The following is a 22422-nucleotide window of genomic DNA, read 5'->3' on the forward strand; positions in this document are numbered from 1 at the left end:
GCCAGTGCTGCCCGTGTGAGGGGAAGACTTTAGCTGCCCCGCCAGTCGCCTGCTAAAGTGAGTGTCATCAATTCACTGCTTATGCTACAGGAGCTCTGAGAAATCATGGGAACAATGCTGGGGCACTGCATAGGGGGGACCACTACCTGGTGAAATGTATAAGAGGCACTGCATAGGGGGAAGACTACTGGGGGCACTCTATAAGAGCCACTACTGGGGGCACTCTATAAGGGGCACTGCATACAGAGGATCTCTAAAGGGGGCACTCTATATGGGGCATAGGTGGGACCACTACTGGGGGCACTGTATAAGGAGGCACTACTGGGGGAACTATATAAGGTTGCATTGCATGAGGGGCATTGCATAATGAGCACTACTAGAGGAACTGTATAAGAGGGCACTGCATAAGGGGTACTGTATATGGGGGGACCACTACTAGGGGCACAGGTCGGGATCTCGACCGCCGGCATCCTGAAGGTATCGGGGTGTTATGGGGAGGTTAGGGTTAGGCTAGGGGTTAGACTTACCTTGATTCCTTATGGGTGCATGGATGCTGCTGTCGGTATTCTGACCAGCGGCATCCCGACAGCCGGAATTTCATACCCAACCCATCGGCTACATTCTGATCACCTTCCTACTCCCGACACATTGTTTCCCTGTACTTTGTCCCTACAAAAAAGTCATTTTATTGAAATATTTGATTAAATAATTTCTATTAACCCTTCAAAATAACATACCAGCTAATTAATTAACAAAATTCAAATATTTAAAATACTTTTTATTAAAAACTCACACCCCTTAGGGGTGGTGAGAACTGACAGGTGATAAAGTGAAAATAGGTCGACCAATATTTTTATCACGCCTAATTTCCAACAATTGAATAGCCCTTGGCATGTTACAGAGAGGCTGAAATTTAGGCGTGATAAATCACAATTATCACGACCAAAAAATTTTCAATTGAATAGTGACTACATTTTATCACACCTATACATGTTTATCATGGGTAAAAACACTGATAAAACAATTGAATTTCCCCCCTTAGATTTCACACAGGTGGACTTCATTTCACTAATTATGTGACTTCTGAAGGTAACTGGTTGCACCAGAACTTTTGAGGGGCTTCATAGCAAAGGGGGTGATTACATACGCACATGCCAATTTTCAGAATTTTATTTATAAAGATTCTTTTTTATATATATTTTTCTCATTTCACTTCACCAAATTAGACTATTTTCTGCAGATCCATCACATAAAATTCAGATTAAAATTAAAAATAAATTACAGGTTGTAATGTAACAAAAAAGGTGAAAAGCCAAAGGGGTGAATACTTTTGCAAGGTACTGTAAGCAGTGACAGCACTTCTCACCACATACATTCATGTCACTGGTGTATCTTTTATTTATAAATCACCAACAGAGTACTCAGTGCTGTACATTGTGATACAAACATGTAACATACAATATGACATGAAACAGATGGTAAATATGACCCTGCCCAAACAAGCTTACAGTCTAAAGCTGGGTACACACTATACAATATAGTGTACAGACACAGATCAGAACAATATATCGTATAGTGTGTTATTCCCAATCCGTCGTTCACCACATCGTCCCATTTTCTGGTCTACACAGCAGATGGGACGATGCAATGAACGACCTGTGTCGCTATATGCCGTGACATGCATGTAGCGACACATCACGCAGTCGTATACCAGATTGTGAAGTGTGTACACCGCACGCATTGTATCGTTACATCGCCTCACACCGTCACTGGTATAGTGTGATAGTGTGTACCCATCTTAAGATTTAGATGAACATTTAGGGGCCCATTTATTAACAATCGTATTTGCCATGCCATCTGGGCCCGTTACTAGAGCCCATGCAAACTTAGCACCGGCATGTATCAAAGAGTCCCCGTAGGCCGTCCCTGTGAGGTGCTTGGAGTGAAAACACTATCTCTTCACTCCTGTGCCGGGCTCTACAGACCATACATGAGCGACGGCCATTGCCGGAGATGGTTCCTTCGGAATTGTAATAATCATTAGATTCACAGAGAATAAAAAAAGGGATGTAACCGCAAGAACAACACTTTCAAAAGAAAAGTCTTTAATTAAAGGTGACCATCTTAATGACAAAACGAATGGCAGGATTGTTGTATAAATATTGGTGAAAATTTTGTTATACAAGTTTGTTAGAAAAATATAATTGTATTGGTAAATATGAGTCAGTTGTCCATGTCGATTTACTTGTTAATGAAGGATTCATAAATAATAAAATTAAAAAATCTATTTTTACGTTAGAATAAATGGATCAATTTTCAAATGAATGTTATGCCATTTTATGAATGATATGCCAATTGGAGTGGTGATCTGTTCCAGTGGATGTAGTATAGTGATTCAGTTTTCAACTCTACCGTGTCAGATTGGCTTTAGAATATCATCAATTCAGAAGTTATTTATAGAGACGCTGTAATCTGGTTCTGCACTTACATTTGGCATACAGTATGTATTGCATAGTGCCATGGCGTGCTAAATGTAATAGCTAATGCTGGCCATACACTGTCAGATAAAAATATCTGTCTGACCGACAGACCAATTTAAAAGCAACAGATATCTTGCCCATACACTGACAGATATTTTAACACAACCAACAGATTTTTTCAAGCAAAAATCTGCCAGGCTATGTCAAATTTTTGTTCCCTCACAGGGGAGGGACAAAAGAATTTGCACTTTAGCAACTATAAAATATGCTGACCCCCATTTTCAAGTACCCCGAATTTGCTGGGCATAGTTATTTTCGCCCCCCAAAAATTCTAAATGCTCTTCTGCATCACTTTCTTCAAAGTCACATTTATGCACTTGCCGCGGCAATTATAAACCACCACTTCATTCAGTAGTTATAAATGGGGGACCCACAGTGATCCCCCATGTCTACACATCTTTAGGGGGGTCCCTAGAATATTTCCTGAAAATTCCCGTTGTTGAACCTGTAAAAAAAAGTAGCAAAAATTTACAAAAAAAATGACATAAGGTCCCCCCCCAAAAGGCAAACCAGCCCCAGGCTTGCCAGCCAGTGGTGGTTTCTAAAAATACGGTGAACAAAATGTGTAGGGTTCCACCGTATTTTAGAAACCAACACCAGGCTGCAGGGACTAGTGCTGGTTTTAAATATAGGGGGCAAAAAAGACGTGGGGTACCCCCTATATTTAAGACCAGACCCAACCGACCGGGGTGTAATGCCACAGCCCGGAGACCCAATCACCGTTGTCACACATACACATAGCTCCCGAATGGCAGCTCTCGGCTCTTCACGGGGCACTGCAGTCCAGTGAGCCAATCAGCGGCAGGGCTCACTGTAGAGCGCCCGCTGATTTGCTCCGGCAACTGACAGTTCCCACGTGGGCTGAGTCACACCAAGTGGGAACTGTCAGTAGCCGGAGCCAATCAGCAGGCGCTCTACAGTCAGCGCGACCGCTGATTGGCTCACGGGACTGCCTAGACTTCAACTAATCTATGACGCCGGAAGTGAACAGCGGCTACCCGGAAGTTCGTCGGCTCAGCGCATAGCTCTGCAGTCGCTGGGGATAGAAAGGTGAGTGCATGCACATGCAGAGAACTGGGGGAAAAGTTGGTCGCTCGGGCAGTGACCGCATACACTGCCCGATGCGGCCGACTACAAACTTGCAAATATCGCATCAGTCCGACATGCTGGTCGATTTGGCATGTCAGACCGATCGATATTTTGATCTTGGTCGCCCCTACACACACTACAATTATCGGGGCGATCCGCGGATATCAGCAGGATCGCCCCGATAATTGTATAGTGTATGGCCAGCATAAGGAGTGCACCTGTAAACTTGTATATTGCACTGTTCTTTACTGAGGTCACTCAGCGACCCACAGCTACTAGTAGTGAATAAATACTTAGCCACAATATTTTTTATTTATTTACTATATGCATAGTCCGCAAGGCATTCTGCAAAGTGTGTACATAAAACGCCAATATATAACATGGTGATTGGTTTTCTTAAATTTGAGACTTTTCTGATGGAAGAAGGGATTTACAGAGAATAATCGTGCACTTCTAATAATAGGTGTTGGCTTGATGGAAGGACAAACACTGAGGTGTTCCTGGCAAGATTTTCAAGGGAAATTCTGGGAGATGTATAAGGTGAGTAAGGAACTGCATGTTGCTGTATTGGAGATCTCCATCAGCTACTGACTGTCATGTTAATAATTGTGTTCTTTTCAGGTAGAATGGTGTGTGTGGCCACCAGCTCAGTTAATTAACTTCTACTTCTTACCTACCAAGTATAGGATTCTGTATGTTAATATCCTAACACTGGGCTGGGATGTCTACCTCTCCTACCTCAAACATAGGGTAAGATATGTTTGGTCTCTATATGAGACTGAATTGCTGTAAACTCCCACATAATTATACATGTAATAATTTTGGAATTAGAATTTTACCCTATTTTTTATTGTGAATTTAGGCAAATGGTGAACAAGTAAGTACAGCTGAAGCCAATTAATTGAGGAATTTATCAAGGACTGACAAAGACATTATGGAATTTGAAGATTCTTCTCAAGCGTTAAGGCGATAACACATTTTGTGGAACATTATCTTGTTTTTATTGCACTAGCATTAATCATGTCAGTTTGTTTGGATGACAGATTTAATATATCTTGCAGCATTTTTAAGTTTCCTGTACTGGTCTAATTTTTACATCCAATACTGCCTCTGGTTGAAACACTATTTGGGCTTTGAAAGTTTTTAAATATAATTTTTATGCAGTTATGCATTGTAATCATTTGTAACTATTAATTTTTGATTCTCCCACAATACCAATTATGGTGTATGCCGGAAATATTGTATAATTGGTGTTCTTTGATGGGATCTCATAAAAGGACAAAGATATACTCTTGTGCCTCACTTTTAAATTGACTGGTCTTGCTGTAGCCAGGGCCGGATTACCAATGGGGCGGATGGAGCTGCAGCTCCAGGCCCTTTATTGGAATAGGCCCACAGGATGGGCTGTTGGAGACAATAGAAAAATATTTTGTTATTACAGCACGGCTGCCCACAGCCGCTCAATACCGCCCTCTGAACTCCCTGCCTGCACGCCCCACCGGCGGATCAAATACCGGCGCTGGGCATAATAACAGTGGTGCAGCGGTAGGCTTCATAAGATCTCCCTGCACTGCGCGCACACAGTTTCTCGGCTCCTCTTCCCCTCCGCGCCATGTGACAAGCGCCTCTGCACGATCACGGCCGACAGCAGCTGAGCAACACTAAGTTCAGTCAGCTCCGTGAAGGCAGTCAGGTGATGGTGACAGGCTGCTGCTGCTAAACGGGAACTGGCTGCTGCTGATCGGGGACTGGCTGCTGATCGGGGACGGGCTGCTGCTGCTGATCGGGGACTGGCTGCTGATCGGGGACTGGCTGCTGATCGGGGATGGGCTGCTGCTGCTGATCGGGGACTGGCTGCTGATCGGGGATGGGCTGCTGCTGCTGAGCCTGAAAAGGTGTCTGTAGCTTGAGTCTCAGTGCTCTGCTCCTCGTGAGTGCACTGCTACTCCCTGTGAGTTTTTATATATTGTGATAAATGTGTGTGTATGTATATTTTGATATATATATATATATACACACACACACACACACACATATACATATGCTGGGACACCTAATTCTATGTACTGCCCTCCACTCTGGCCGGCCCCATCCCCTCTCTGCTGTTCTGACCCCCCATTGCTTCATCCTGACATCCCCCCTTAGTTGCTCCGTCCCACCCCCTCACCATTTGCTCAGTCCTGCTTCTCTCCTCCTAACTCCTTGCCAGCCACCCTCCCTCCCTCCAGCACCCATACTTACTTGTTCCCAGCGGCTGGTCATCCTCTTCCAATTCCCGTCTCCCTTGCAGTGGTAGCCAATGGGGTGCGAGTCCAGGCTTTCACTACCCCCACACTGAAGAGATAGGGCTGTTTGATTGTGGCATGCTGGATAAGTACTATTTTCCTGGGCTTGCTGGAGGCGCCCAGGTCAGATGCCGCCCCCCCACCCCTCTTATCTGCCAGCAGCCCGGTAGTGGGAGCAGGGAGACTGTTGCCGCTGAGCAGCAGTAGTCTCCTCTCTTCATGGGGGGGGAGTGATAACACTGATCGCCCCACCCACCCTGGACTTGTGCCTGGCTGAGGGGCTCACAGTGCCCCCCCCCATGGCTACAGAGGCGTGGCCACAGCTTTGGCGATCAGGCCACACCCTAATCAGTAGCCAGGCCTGTGGCGGCTCTTGGCATCCCTGCCCACATTACTAGCTACACACCCACTATGCTGGTCAAACCCCCGTGGTGGCACACAATAGGCCTTTTCTCAATTTCAGCTCCAGGCCCATGTGGACCTTAATCTGGCACTGGCTGTAGCTACTGTATACACTATGCAACTGTACAGAAAACCAACTTCCTTATATCACAAACAGACCTGCAGTGCCCTAGCTAATCCATGAACAATATGGCAGGAAGTTACTGTATATATTTTCATGGCAGTAGAGTAGGGATATCAAAATGTAACAAATTTGGTGTCTGCCACTTGTTTAATGGATTACAAAAGACCGTAATATTTTTACATCACATTTCCTCCTCAACAGACCACTGCAGTCTCTAAGATCCCCAGTCTTTACTGGGCATCACTGTGCAGAAATGGATAGGCTCCAAATTAGGAGCCAGTGAAAGTAATTAAAAGGGTGACAGTCACATGATCTCGTCAGGCCGATCTGTGGCATTTGTCTAGTCCTACCCAATAACACCCGCTTTTGTTACTTGGAAAATTCAACATGTTTGGTCCCTAGTGGTCTGCCAATCAAAATGGAGGAAGTTATGACATGATGTTATTAAAGAATTAAGAACATTATTGTATTCAGTAGTAGAACTTCTCTTTAGTTGATATCAGTCATTTGTTCCAGAAACATTTGCCTTTTCTGTTACTTACACAAACGTGGCTGCGTCTTTTGCCGGTAACCAGCATAGATGCGTGTGCAGTGCAACTTGGAGACATGCACAGTACTTCCAACATCGGCTAACTGTGTGTATCTCTGAATTTAGCCCTTTGTGTTCCATTCACACTGTTACTACCAACACTTTAAAACAAATGATCATGTTCTTTTAAGTCAAATATTTTGGCAAATTTAGCCATTGAAATAGATGTGTGGTCTATTACATGTTATTAATAGGTAACCGTAGAGTGTTATACCCAATCAAAGTTGGCAGCTTCACTCAGGGAAAAGTTTAAAAATGTCAAAAAAGGGTGTGAGGGGGCACATCAGCATATGGGAAGTAGTAAATGGTTGGCACAATACAGATAAACAATGATTTTGTACATTACACAATGTGCTTCCCTTGTTTAGAATTTTCACCAAGACCCGATTACTAAATAATCAGGCATGTTCTACAAACTGTGGTGTTATATTTATTGATTTGTACCTATTTGTTCTCTATGTCCATGTAAAATAAGTTGGAAAAACAGTGAATGTCTTATACTGCCCATCCACTAGGCGATTGAGCGATAATGACCGTCGTGATCGATCAATCGTTTGGAAATTGCCCGCAAATGGTGCAGTTTAATGTCTAATACAACCAGTGATGCGCGCTCCCGCTGGTCGTATTGGACATCTATCATTGGGCAAACAACCTGATGACAATGTCAGGTTCAGCATGTTTGCAGATGATTGATGAGCCTGCACTGAACGACTGCTCATTCAGTGCAGGCTCATAACAGACTGACAACTGACTGCACGATTACAATGTCTTAATTGTGCAGTCGTTTTCAGCTCATCTAGTGGATGGGCAGCATTAGTTGTATAAACCCTCTCAAAGGAAAACCGTTGAGATACGGATATATTCAAAATTTGTATCTTATAACACCAGTAGACATACTTCTTTTTAGAACATATATTGCTTTTCACCCACTGCTTAGCAATTTGTAATAATTGAATCCAGTGGTGGCAAGATTCAGTGATTGTGATCTATCTAAATTGGGAGTATCTAGAGACTTTTAGTGGTTGCGATTTAGTTTTTTTTATGAGTAGGTTTTCTGTTTATTTCAATTGCAAATTATGTTTTAATAAATAATTTTAGTGTATCAATGACTATTTAATCAATTCAGTGCTTTACAATAGTTATGGAACATACACACTGTCAGATTTGTCAGATGAACGATTTGACCAAAGTTTTGAACAATTTTTGACAGCATTAAAATGAATGGAATCGTCCAAGTCTGACTGCAAACACATCAGATGTCAGATATCGTTATATGACAAACAGGAACGCGCATCGTTCATCGTCCATCGTTCGGGTATGTCAGATATGTCAGATTTTCTTTCAGATATGAACGACTGAACGATTTTTAAATCGTTATCGTTCAGATCTGAAGGAAAAATCTGACCATGTGTATGCACCATTATTGTCATTATCAGAAGGAAGCTCCCAGTGCTATTTATTTTATTTTTTTTACACTTTTTCCATGCAAGCCTTTAAAAGATAGCGATGGCTCAACTCCATTAATTACGATATATCGACTGTGGAACTCCAGTGTATGAAACATTGCAAATGTCTGCGTTCTGAGTGTACACATCCACACCGAAAATCTAAAATCATCTTTGCTTCTCCCACCTGAACTTAAAGTAGAGACAAGAGTGACTAATTGGGGATTTACATTTGGATGGTGGAGAAGATTTCCATCAAAGTCCAGCCATAACAATCTGAGGCTAGCATGACCCAATCGGCAATGACAAAAGATAAGGGAGATGGCTAGCAATGGTGTCAGGAACTTTTAAGGGTTTGCTTCTTTATCTCTTGTTGAAAAGTGCCACATCCCACTTGTTTGTACCTCAGGCACAGCTGTCAGATTACTGAAGACAGCGATTATGACATTCTTGTAGCCTCTACTGTGTGGGAACTAATAATCAAATTATGAGAGTGACTTGCTGCCCTGATACCCATGCTTGAAAACTGTTATTTTCTACTTCTCTTTCATTTGGGACCATTGTGCGTCGATAACCGCTGTTTCAAAACACATCAACCTATACTACATTTTAAGAACCCTCTCTGCAGCATCCCCTACAGGACAGATAATGAGATTTACAGTGTGAATGAGCAAGGGAAAATTAATAAATATTCTATACTTATATCTCCTGGTCATGTTGGTGGAGGAAACAGACTAGAGCAGGGTCTCCCAGAAAGCCCTGCTCTACAAATATATTTGGGTATGTTGTTTCAGTGTGCAGCCAGTCGCATAGATGTCGCAATAATGCTGTGTGGTTATACGCAACCACATTTATGCCTCCGTTAGATTTAGGCTGAGGTAATTTTTGCAGAGCAATGCACCATCTACCACCTTTCCAAATAACTTTGTGCAAGAGAGGATTGATCTGATATACCATCTGCTCTAGTTAAAAGAATGGGATGTGATTGTAATGGATATATTAAACAACAAAAATAAATCCATTTAATCATGTTGCCTTGGCCGAGATAGGAGAAAGACTCTCTCACCTCTGTAAATATTCCATTAAGGATAGATGGCCTTACCTATACTAAATCGACCTTGAAGTAGCAGCTTCACTCACGTGGATGACTTAGTGCTCACGGAACTAAATTCACAAAGACAATAGTGGCATCTATAATATTGTGATTTATATTGTAGACAGACACACAAAAAAATGGGCGCTCCAGAAAAGAAAAACTGAGAACTGCAGATATAATTGCAGCTCACCACTTAAGGGATAGGTAAATCCCTCTTGTAACTAATTGAAGAAAAAAACAAAACACAGGTGTGGGAGCGCTAACAATATATCATAGAATGAATCTAATGGAATGTTGTAAATAGATAAATACACATTTAATAATACAAATTCACAAATATGAATCAGAAAGAATTCTGTACATGAATAAGTTTCTTCAGAAGAAATTATTTGTCTTTTTATCTGTTATGATATTCTTTTTCCATTAGGACAACATGCGCATTTATTTTTTATTTTTATCCGTTATTCATGTACAGAATTCTTTCTGATTCATATTTGTGAATTTGTATTATTAAATGTGTATTTATCTATTTACAACATTCCATTAGATTCATTCTATGATATATTGTTAGCGCTCCCACACCTGTGTTTTGTTATATTGTAGACATTGATCACAAAATGCTACTAACTCATGAGCAAGCCACGTAAAGCTGCCCATGGGCTAAGCAACTGATCTACGCCTGCAGCCCTGAGCATTTGACCGTGTGACTTGTTGATAGTCATAGCGAAGTGGACACTTACAAGAAACTGCAGCCGCTTGAATTGAAATGGGAAATTGTTGGAGATAAGGAGTATAAAAGGTATAAACACAGTCTCACCTGCGCCAGATCACCTTAGAATCTGTGCCTCAATTAGGTTCCCCTGTAGTGCAGTTACTTTAAGTCGGGTTCCATTGCATAACTTGGGTGGAGTCAAATTCCGATGAAGCATGATCGGAACACCAATTTTTAGTGCAATGCTGTGCACTGGAAGTCCTGCAGCACTATCTTCTAGATCCCAAATCTACTGCTACTTAACCTACAGTAACACTGAAAGGTTGCAAGTAACATGAGCAGCGACTATGTATTTGTCTTGGTGTGCCATCTACTGGATTGACATGTATACTGCAACTTCATGAGGCAAGATAAGCTGCCCGATTAGTGCTTTATCGTTGGATTTTCCTGCAAAATAGATCTTGAGATATACATGTACAGACATTCCTCACTTAACGACAGAGTTCCATTCCTACGACTAAGGCCCGTATTCAATTTGAGGTGAAAAGCTGTTTTCACGTGTTTTTGGCGGAAACTTTTCGCCGATGACATAATTTTCGCCCTGTTTTGCTTTTACAACGTATTCAATTTGCATTGACTTTGCATCTAGGTGGAAAGTCTTTCAATGTAATAGGCAGAAAAGTTTCGCCTATGAATGGGAGGCGGAAAAAATTGCAGAATTTCGGTTTTGAGGTGCAACGTTGGTTTGCTGTGTCAAAAGAAGATTCAAAAAGACTTAACACCCCAAAAACTGACTTTGAATTTGGGGTGATAAAAAAAATGTCGGGGGACAAAGTTAAAAACTAGCAAACTTGACTCGTGGGGTGTTTGTTTTATTTCAGGTGCTTGCGGCAGGTGGATTTTTCACAATTTTTTTCAACTTAACTTTAGCAACTTTTAAATATGCTGGCCCCCATTTTCAAGTACCCCAAATTTGCTGGAATAACTTATTTTCTGGAAAAAATCCTCATAAATACTATTCTGCATCACGTATAGAAAAACGCTATTTAACAGCTATAGAGCCCATTTAAAAACACCAAATATCTTCAGCAAGCCAAATCGGGGGGTACCATAGCTAACCCCCATGTCAGAGCATCTTTTGGGGGGTGTCAGGCTGATGTCCTCAAATCTGACAGTACTTTCCGCCTGTTCAAGTTTCACCAGGTCCTGTTTACCCCGTATTCAATATGGAAGTACGTGAAAAGCGGGCACGTCTGCGATACTTTTCCACCTATAAAAGACGCGATGTAGGCGAAGTGTCTGGAAGGCAGAAAAGTATCGCAGATCCGCTCAAATTGAATACAGCTCTAGGTCGTTAAATTAATTGGTCACTAAACAAGGAACCAGGTGGTAATAATTTTTATGTATTCTGAATAAGAAAAGGTCTAAAGGAAACTCAAACTTGATACTGTAACTGTTTTACTTTGCATGACTCTTACATACTGTACAGTACAATTAAAGTTCTAAAAAAAAAAATAATCTTCAGAATAACATTTGTCATTGTACTATGGGTTCCAGCTGGTCAGAGTGCTGGTCGTAAGTCTGAACGGTTTACGTTCGGGGTGTGCAATATATGTACATCTTGTGTGTATATAGTTATTTTGGACTTGAGGAGCCTGTGCAAATGCCGATTTAAAAAAAAAAAAAAAAAACCCATTATCTCCATAGTTCATACACAGTCCCTAAAAGTAATTTTTGGTTTAAGGGGCCTGCACACTGCATGCGCTAAATGTCAAGCCTCTGGTTTTTCCTTCATTGCTCCTCTCCTTGATGTCACATTGAGATAATACCTACCTCAGTTTCTTTCTAGGTGACTTATGCTGGCCATACACCTACACGACCAGCATAAGATCAGATTTATCATACAATTCCCCGGAGCTCCCTGGCAGTCCCGGGAGCATGTTTGTTGTTTTACTTAGCACACGATCTGTCGTAAGATCGATCCTGTGTCTCACAGGCTCTTAAGGGAAACAGTCATTGAAATGACTTGAATTACCACACTATGGATCGCATGAACAAAATAAACTGCACACGATACGATGGACAAGATGTGCTGCACATCTGATCATAAGATCCGATTATAGGAGCTGCAGGAGCGCGCATCGGGTCTCATCTTACTAAAATAATACACAATTGTCACAAGATCCATCTTATGACTCTATAGAAAAATCAGGCAATCGGCCCGAAATCGTGCAGGTGTATGGCCAGCTTATGCTATACAACAGGGATGGGGAACCTCAGGCCGTATAAGGCCCCCGGAATCATTTGGTCTGGCCCTCTGAGCTTTTTTTCTGCTAGCCTCATCTGGATAGCAGGGTGCATATAATGGCACCCTGCGGCCAGAATCTATGCAGCACTGTCGCCTGGAGCATCCTTAGGACGCTTCAGACGGTCACACCGCTGCCCTTACAGCTCCCCGGAGCATCCTCAGGATGCTACGGACATTGCTGTAATCATCTGCAATTGTGGCCCCGTCCCCGTGTGACCTCACACAGAGGGGCGTTGCCTGCACCAGGCCCGCAAATGTTATATATATCAAAATGGCCCTCCGCAGAAAAAAAAGGTTCCCCATCCATGCTATACAATATATTGACAAGGCAATCCAAATGAACTCTGTTACGGTATCGCACAAAAACTACAAACAGACAGACCAACAAGAATTCTGAAAAAAAAAATTGTCTCCATAGTTCATACACAGTCCATTTCTCCAAAATAAATTCTATGTACAGACACAACCATTACAATCAATTGGATTTAATAACCCCTGTAATACAGCAGGAATAACTTCTACTTTGTGTACGGACAAAAAAAAAAAATCTATAAAACGCGTCTAAAACACAATATATGCCAGACCAAAGAATAAATCAGCAGTCAGGGTTAGTGGAGCATTCACACACTACCAATCACAAAGTGCTGATGGCTTTTCATCATCCACCGGGCCCTGCCCACCCAGAAATAATGCATCTTTCTCAGATGTAAACACTCACGTTTCCTGGTCTGCCTTTACTTGCAACTACATGAAAACGCCTTTACATTACTGGGCCTGTGTTAAAACTCCCCATTACACCTATCCACACAGAGATCTATGTAGCAGCCACACACTACATAGATCTGCTTAGCTGCAATTGTTTACTTTAAAAACAAATACAACCAGCTTCATTTTCTTAGAATTACAAGGCTTCCTATGCAGGAGCAAATAGCTCCATGTGTGAATAGTGAGAGGGCCTGACTTCGATATGTACACTAATGCAGCTACAGCTGAAACATTTTATGCAGTAGCTGTGAGAAAATATGCAAATGTCGCAACACAAAGGATATGTAATGATAAACCGACCGGTGGCTCTGCAAATCGAAGTGTCTGTGTACATAGACGCAGATCAGTCGATAAATCGGCCTTCTGAGTAACCCTGTGAAGCCACTTTGACTACGTAAAGGATTGCAGGCCCAGACATGCCACAAGAACGGTCACAACACACCTGCGTTTGAGTCGCCACCTCCCTGTTGCCGCTCTCAAATAGCCTTTGCCCGTCAATCAATGTGAACAAATCCTCACTGCGAGCAATATCAGTAATGAAACTTGATGTATGCGCAAACCACCGATAATCGCTCAAACATTGGCCGTGTGTCCATCTCTGGATCAGGCCCTGAGAGCAGTTCATGAGTTTGGGCATTTGAGACCTGTGTATGACACACTGAAAATTGTCTGTTTTAAACTGGGGGATTTCACTGAAGGTGCACATACCTTGTACATACATAGGTCTCAGCTGTTGGAACAAACCTGTCCCTACCCCCCCAAATACAACGGTAGAACATTGAAAAAAAATAAAACTTGCGGTGGTGAGAAAACACTGAATCCTCACCATTGCAGGGGTGGCCAGCAGAACTAAACCATCAATGGTTCTGATTAAACATCATTTGATTCCCATCCCTAATACAGCCAGCCAGTCTACTATATAGTGCTAGTCTATTTAAGTGACTCACATAAATGATGTGAAATGTACTCTGCATGGAAGCAGCCGTACTGGGTTTGGGTGTACATAATAAACAAATCTTTAATGTCTCTAGTAAGGTGTAACCCTTTATTACTGCTAAATATCCAGTTTCCTAATGCTTTTTTATCAAGTAGTTTTCTGAGGACAGGGCATCCAACACACAAAGCAAGCAAAAAATAAAAGAGCAATAAATATGTTCACATTTGTTGATGTGTTCTGTTAAATATAGTAATGTTTAGTAACCTCATGTCAGGTTATGATGCTTAATGATCAATATTTGTGAAACCTGGGGCATTGGAAACAGTAGTGCATAGTTTATCAAATCAAAGCTAAATTGTTATGCTGGGTACAGACTAGACGATACGTCATCAGATCCGGTGGATTGGAGTGACATGTCGGACACATTGTCTAGTATGTGTACCCACTATGAGGGGTATTCAATATGAAACGTTAACTTCACTGTCGAAGTTAACGTTTCATATCAGAGTTTTTTTCTGTGTTAAAGTATGGTGCGCACTCCCGTTTATCCCCGTATTCAATATAAAATTAACGAAAACGGGAAACTCCGAAGTTGGATTTGCGTAAAGTTACGAATTTTTTCTTAAAATAATTGTAAGACCCCCCTAAAGTTGTAAAAACATGGGGGAACACTATGGGTACCCCCGTTTTAGCCTTTAATTGAAAGTTGGGGATTTAAATAGCCGCAGCAGGTGTTTTTTTCCCAACATTGAATAAGTAATGCAGAAGAGCACTTAGGTTATTTTTTTCGTTTTTTTTAAGTGGTCCCATCAAATTTGGGGTACATGAAAATGGGTACTAGCATATTTTTATGTCCCTAAAGTACGTTTTTAAAAATTCTGCATTTGTGCACCTGCCGCTATAATTCTATTCTAGAAAACATCTGCCGCATACTTGCAGAATAGCCCTGAACCTATTTCCCTATTGTTAAACAATTTTTTCCCATTCTTTTTTTTAAACTTTTTGACACAGTTCTTTTTTAAATGTCATTCCCAGGGGTGCAGGCTATTTTTTTTAAGCCTGCACCCCTAAACCCCAATTCTGCACTTTTTTTCGACACCTATTCAATGGTGAAAAGTTATCCCCGTTTTTTATCAAAGACTTTTCAAAACTGCGAAATTTAAAATTGAAATTCAACTTTGAAATTGAATACGGTGTAAAAGTAAAACCTGCGATAATGACGTCATACCTCCGATATTAACGCAAAAACGATGTTATCGCACCCATATTGAATACCCCTGTAAGTCTCCGACGATGCGCGCTCCCACGCGTCATTCTCAGTCAGCCCTATATGCAGGGCCGACAAGGGATATGGTTAGAGAGGGCCACCTTCGCTGACTAGGTTGGGCACACTAGACATCTGGTTTTAGGATTCTATGCTGTGAATTTAGCTCTGCATTACCAGAGGTGCCGCTTGTGATCTTTGGTCAATTGTCCCTTACCTGGAGGAGTTAATCTCCTTCCCTGCTTTGATCACCTGCTGCAGACTTTATATTTACCCTCCCCTCAGTATGTACTTTTTGGTCATTGTTTTTCAGGCACTATGATCTGACATGTCCGAACTATCCTGATATTTTGTCCTGTTTTTTAGAGATTCTATAAATCTGTCTTCTGTTCTGTAACAGTGTTTCTTTTTCAGATTATCCTGCTCCTTAGCTATTACCATCAGGTAACCCTGCAACGCAGTGTTTTTACTTCCTGTTTTGGCTTATAGCATTATTCAAGTTCAGAGTTTATCTGCATGTGCCTAAGAGCGAAGGAGTTGTAAAATGGGAGTGTAGCAGGTGAAGGGGAGGGGCACCAGGCGGCCCACAGCTTGAAGAAAGAAGGATTGGCAGGTATGCCCGTCCTTCCTTTCTCACCTAAAGCTCCCCTGCTAACCAGTCATCAGGGGCTAGACAAAAAGAGTATAGTTAAGTAGGCAGTGGGCTAGACATTCTGCAAGGGTCTTCAGACATGCGATAAGAGTGCTCTTCAGGCATAAATAATGATCAGTTCAATGAATGCATTACAAGAGGTGTTGAAGGGAATCTGGCATGAGTACGGTGGGGCTTGAGAACATTGTGTGGCAGAGGGAAAGGGTGCACAAGACATAGTTTCTAGGGGCGGCGCTAGCAGGGTTTGCAGAATCACCCACAGCAAATGAACACACGTTAGGATCCAGCTTTGGACAGTTGGGCCTTACAGGCTGTGTGCCAGGCATGGATGCCTATGGGCTGGTTCCCTAGGTAGGTAAAGCCTACCCCAATATTCAGCAATGATTTCAGAGTTTAGTGTAGCCTTTGCCCACTGCTTCATTCCTTGCAATCCAATTATTTTAATGCTCTAAATAAAAATGTGACCTATAATTTTTCCCATACACACATCTCCCAGTCATTTAGCTGGGTGCAGACAGGTCAGCCTCAGCCCCTTATTCTCTGTAAGTGTCCATCTCTTCCTGTTTTTTGGTCTTCTGTTCAAAGACTGATTATGCATATCTTGCTATACCCTAATTGTCTTCAGACCGATTCATATATATCCTGCCATAACTTAGTGCAGGGGCTCCCAAACTCCACCATTACAGTTCAGGATTTAAGGATATCCATGTTTAAGGCCCTTAAGGCCCCCATACATCAGAGATTGATTGCAGCAATCGTGCAATTTGCAATCGATTGTGTATAAAAATCTCTCTCTTTTTCAATCGATTGCATATAAAAATCTTTCCCTTTTTTCAATCGATTGTGGCAATTCTGCAATCTGCAATCGATTGTATATAAAAATCTTTTCCTTTTTCAATCGATTGCAAATTGCACGATTGCTGCAATCAATCTCTGATGTATGGGGGCCTTTATACATCAGAGATGGATTGCAGCAATCGTGCAATTTGCAATCGATTGTGTATAAAAATCTGCAATGTATGGGCTTCACAGATCGCAGGTTGCAACCAAAAAGTGATTGAAATTGTTTAATCAGATTGTCCAACATGTTGGATTTCACAGATCAATTGGGGCTGTAGATTGCTAGTGTATGGACATGATCAGCAGATTTGCAGACCGTTTCTAGCAAAATGATGGGCCTTTCAAGATTGCCAGATCTGTGTTTGCTGCAATCGATCTGCAAATCACTGAAAAAGATCTGTAGTGTATGGGCGCAGATTGCACGATTGGGAAATCCTAAGATCGGGCAATAAATCTTCAAATTGTTCAATTGTGGTTTTCAGATTGCTGATGTATGGGGGCCTTTAGTCCAGATGATTAAATGAAATGGACTAATTAAGTCACCTGTGTTCAAGCATGGATATCCGTAACTGACACTATTATATTTTGCGGTGTTTATTCTACAGCCTGTGTGTGTAGCAGTAATTCTATATGCAGTTATTCCTGTCTTCTCAGTGATTCATTACAAGCGCTTAGTTACCCATGACATAAATGTTCAATTTGTGGCCAAATACAGAGCAACTTATTTTAAAAAGTTTGCTGTTGTATAAATGAATAAAAAAATAATACCACTCCAGTTAGTGAACAAATAATGAGATTTACAGCAGACTGAAGACTTTTATTCTTAACTTGGAAAAATCAAGTAAACCACTTCTGTTAAAGGTGCAACCAACAATGCTTGTTTCATCCCAGCCAATCCCTCACACATCTTTTTTGTTGTATCTGCTATGCGTCAAGCTCCAGATTACCCCATTAGAGTGCTGAAAGAGTACTGCCAACAAATTAGTCATACTTAGCTCATCCCCCAAGCCTTACTTTCCATCATTTAAGACCCTTAATAACAATACAATGAGCTTGAGAAGGAAAGAAAGAAAGAAAAATGGATGTGTGTCATGAAACACAGTCTTAGCTCTAGAGAAAGTAAAATATATTTAAAAAGAAGCAAAAGTACATTTTGGCATACACTGCTCTTATTACCAGCCAGTCTGACAAGTTCATTTCACATGTCTGCAGTGATCCTGGCAGTTATATACTTTAAAATACCCAGATGCGATCTCTCATTCCACTGGATGCTGTGTACGAAGAAACTATTTTACAACAGAAAAATGGAGGTGTTGCACCTTTATAGAGGTTTTATAAGAGCTGGCTCTTCTTAGAAATACAATTATTAAAACAAAATGATCCTCTTTTCACTTATTCTATTTAACTACATCAACAAAATTGCAGAGGAAATTCACAGCACTCAAATGCAGATTTAAAAAGCCTATAATATTTACCATACAATTTGCTATATATTTATGTGATTATATACTCTAGGAGGCTGAAAAATTAAATAGAACTAGAACATTTAAAGGATATTTTTCACTGCCTAAAATCAGGACATTAAAGGACTATTACTGGCCACATTACTCCTCTATAAGCAGCTGCCCCCTTGTGGCGGGAACCTAGAACAGGACACTCCTTTAAAATAGGAAGATAAATTCTCACATACATATTGCAGATTCAGACACAGGAAAACAAAAAGTATAATAAATAAATTATATATATAGATATAAATATTCTTAACATAAAAAGGGAGTGGTGAACGACTTACGATATGGAAGTGTTTGTATATATACACACACACACACAAAAGCAATTCTGGGTGAACTGATAGAACATTCATGTTTCATGCGAACATATTTTTAAGGTCTCTGATGGGTTTTGCCTTAGAAATGGATGAAAAAAAAATAAAATGTTAGTACAGAGTAAGTGCCGGTTTGTTTTCTCCCTCTCCTGATTTGTGCAGTGAATGCTCTTCTTTAGGATCTCCAGTGTATCTGTATATGCTTGATTTGGAAAACTACTGTACTAATATTGTAATTCTTCAATCATTTCTCTGCTTGCTTTACCCACTCAACATTGTTAAATTTTCTCTCTCTCCATAGATATTTATATATATATATATATATATTTATTTATATATAATTATATTTTTAAACTATTTTTTATTCAACCACACAATTTAAACGCTCTCTTTGCTACATAGATCCTAACTAAAAAGGTTGTAACAGACAAAGTCATCTTGGAATGATATGCAGGTGTAAAGGTAAGTGAGGGTGAGGTCACCACTATACAGGCATAAGGGACAGGGGTGCGGAATGCTGTGTTGTGTGTGTGTACGTGTACAAGAGGAGGCATGTTCTTTAGCAGGCACAGTCCTGGTGTGGTGGAGTCTGCTGGTCAGTGAGCTGGGGTCCTTGTTTGACGCCAGTGACAGCTGGATCAGCCGTGTCCAAACTCTCTGACATCTTTTCACAGATTATGTCCACCAAACGTTCAAATGTCTGCTTCACATTAATGTTGTCTTTGGCGCTGGCTTCAAAGAATTCAAAACCTGCAGGATAGTGATAAAGAGTTAGAAAACTACCCAACTGTCCCTCTCCCGCTGCACAGTAACCACGTAGCACTGTGTAAAGTTAGCCCTAAAATATTAGACTTACTTACAACTGGTGACATAGTTGGACAGAATAGTTGTTTTAATGGAATGGGACCTAAACTGCAATTATTTTGTTTGGTATATTCAAATTTATAGGTTCGGTCTACGTAAGTTGCTAGTTAGCACACCAGTTGCTAGCACTTTTCTGTTAGAAGACAAAAGCTTCCAGGAATTGGAAAACTAATGTGTGGCAAAATAACCATTCAACCAGGGCACTCCTCTCGCTCGCATTGAGCCTCTTACCCACTCTGCTTACCATAGAACAGAGGTTCTCAAACCCCACACAGGTCACGTTTTGCAGGTCACCCAGCAGGTGCACAGCTGTACTCATTACTCACTGACACATTTTAAAAGATCCACAGGTGAAACGAATATCTCACTTGTGATTCTGTGAGAGACCTGGAAAACATGCACTGTTTAGGGTCCCGAGGACCGAGTTTGAGAACCTGTGCCATAGAAGGTGGCAAATGGGAGCAGCATCCTTTCATCCTGGGACTGGAAGAGTGGAGCTTGGCTGTTAGATCATAGCCAAGTACCACAGTCCCAGTGTAACGCAGACATGGAAGAGAGTAACCAGCAAGAAGCTGCTAATCGCTTCTCCGTCATTTATTCATTGGATGGCACTGCATGTGTGGACAATACTGGTGCATTAAATACATAATGTCATCCCATGCAGTGTAACTCAGTGTTTTTGGGATCTGTAACCATTGGCACCCTAGACAATTGCATAGGTTTGCCCAACGGTAACGCCTGCCCCATATGCAACAATAAGACCCATAAATTATACAATGATATTTATTAAGAAATCTTTTAATTAGTATATGACTCCACTGAGGTGCAGTTTTACAATTCATCTTACCTAAGTGCTCTGCCAGCTGTCTTCCTCGCTCTGATGACACTACTCGCTCATCTTCCATGTCGCATTTGTTACCGACCAGTAAAACCTGAGCATTGTCCCAAGAGTAGGTTTTGATCTGAGTCGACCTAAGTTAATTGCAATGAGAAAGAGTTATTCATTTAGTAAATAGCTGATTGTGCATAGAAGCAAAACAATGAGCAGAAATAAATAATCAATACTGTATAACTATAGGGCTTTTCTTTGGTTCTTTAACCACTTAACTGACGAATTCTTTTTCCAAAAACCACTCCAAAATTGTCGGTTTCTTTTATGTTTGAATTCGGTCAAGAACATAAATTTTAAACTTATCCATCACTATTTTATTTGCAAAAAAATATATTTTTTTTTAAACCCAGTATACCATACAAATAGCAATTTTTATGTTATACTGTAGTGATGGCCATTGACAGCTGTACTATCGATGGCTCAACCATCGTTAGAAACCATCAATTGTTTAGCGATTGGTCGAAATCGGTGTAGACCACAACTGGCGATGTTTCATAAACATCGATTGTTTATTGCCATCGATGGTTCAAAATTGATGGCCACCAGCAATGGCAAACCACTTGTTTTCAGTCAGACCATCGATGGTTTGCAAACCATTGATGGTCGGTTGCCATTCCTAATCAAATGTTCTGCGATATCTATTGAGATATAGATATATATATCTATATATCTATATCTCACACTCACACTTTATATTTGGTAGAAACACAGTGATCGGGAACACTGAGGGAGAGGCGGAGCTGCTGTCTGCTTCTTGTGCAGACACAGCAGCAGTAGAGATGCCGGCCCAAAGGACGGAGGGAGGTCCCAGGGGCAGGAAGCAGCGCAGCAGCAGCGCAGGCATGGAAGTGCTGCCGGCAGGACATAAAGCAGCAGCTGCGGCGACTGCTAGGAGCCGAGGCTACTGCTTCCATTGAACCTGCACCGGGAGGGAGTGAAGCTGGCTTCCCAATCACTGCTGGCCAGTGTTCGGGACACAGCAGAGGCAGCTTCACTCATACAGCCGCGGGGTAATCAGAGGGAGGGCGGGCACTGGATGGCCACATTTCTCCATCGGCTGCTGCACTCTGAAGGTGACGGCGCGCTGACTGCCAGAGAGGAGCAGCCGCCGGGAGGGGGGTGTTGCTGGGATGCCGAATCACTGCGATAAGCAGTGATCGGCAGACACTGTGGGGATAATCAAGCTTGCAGAGGGGCCGGAAGTGAAACCTTTGCTTTCTTATGGTTCAATGTACACAAATTTGCTTAAGGCACAAAACTATTAAACATATTGTATAAAATTACCTTCGGGCTGTGTGTATAACAAATGAATTTCATGTATGTACACAAACTTTGTTAGAGCCACAAAATGATTAAACATTGTATAAAATTACCTGCAAGCTGTGTGTATAAGGTGTATATAAAACAAATGCATTCTGTGTTTATATTTGGTTCCCATTCCCAAGATATTTCATAATGGTATGCAACTATTCCAAAATACGGAATATTCCAATATCCAAACTAGAGACTCAACCTGTATATATACCTATGTAGTTTTTTTATTACGATCTAAAATTATTTATAATTTATTATATTTTTTTGTTTTGTTTTGTTTCTACGTTCTTTCAAGCACTGTATATAACTGCTATATATTTATTAGCATCTGATTACTGGCTAGCCGGTACACTTCTATCACTGAAGACAGTTACTACATATTCATGGTATGCTTTGCACATCTCTACAGAGCAAGAGGTGTCCTCTGGAGGGGATAAAAAGTAGTTTCTGAATGAATTTGTTTGCCAAGGATTATGATT

At 41.3% G+C, this 22422-nt stretch overlaps 2 protein-coding genes across 10 annotated transcripts in view; one reads left to right on the forward strand and one right to left on the reverse strand.

The window, feature by feature from the left end:
• LOC148501156 (mpv17-like protein 2) overlaps window positions 1-22422 on the forward strand; it is a 63118-nt gene that overhangs the window by 39007 nt on the left and 1689 nt on the right. For 6 of the 9 annotated variants that reach the window (XM_088450867.1, XM_088450868.1, XM_088450870.1 and 3 more), the window contains 4 exons: window positions 4093-4169; window positions 4251-4379; window positions 15971-16000; window positions 19276-19623. In XM_088450867.1, coding sequence (XP_088306993.1) covers window positions 4093-4169; window positions 4251-4379; window positions 15971-16000; window positions 19276-19320 — 281 coding nt within the window. In that variant the 3' untranslated portion in view covers window positions 19321-19623. Of the gene's footprint in view, window positions 1-4092; window positions 4170-4250; window positions 4380-4491; window positions 8074-15970; window positions 16001-19275; window positions 19624-22422 lie in introns of those variants that run through there. The other 3 variants (XM_088450872.1, XM_088450875.1, XM_088450873.1) reach the window with 2 other exon arrangements.
• RAB3A (RAB3A, member RAS oncogene family) overlaps window positions 17840-22422 on the reverse strand; it is an 86365-nt gene continuing 81782 nt past the window's right edge. Inside the window, exons 4-5 of the mRNA XM_088450866.1 lie at window positions 20585-20709; window positions 17840-19623 (exon numbers count right to left, since the gene is read on the reverse strand). Of these exons, the coding sequence (XP_088306992.1) occupies window positions 19433-19623; window positions 20585-20709 (316 nt within the window). The 3' untranslated portion in view covers window positions 17840-19432. The remainder of the gene's footprint in view (window positions 19624-20584; window positions 20710-22422) is intronic.

Source organism: Taudactylus pleione, unplaced genomic scaffold, assembly GCF_031769625.1.
Source record: "Taudactylus pleione unplaced genomic scaffold, aTauple2 ptg000532l, whole genome shotgun sequence".
Lineage (NCBI taxonomy): Eukaryota > Metazoa > Chordata > Amphibia > Anura > Myobatrachidae > Taudactylus > Taudactylus pleione.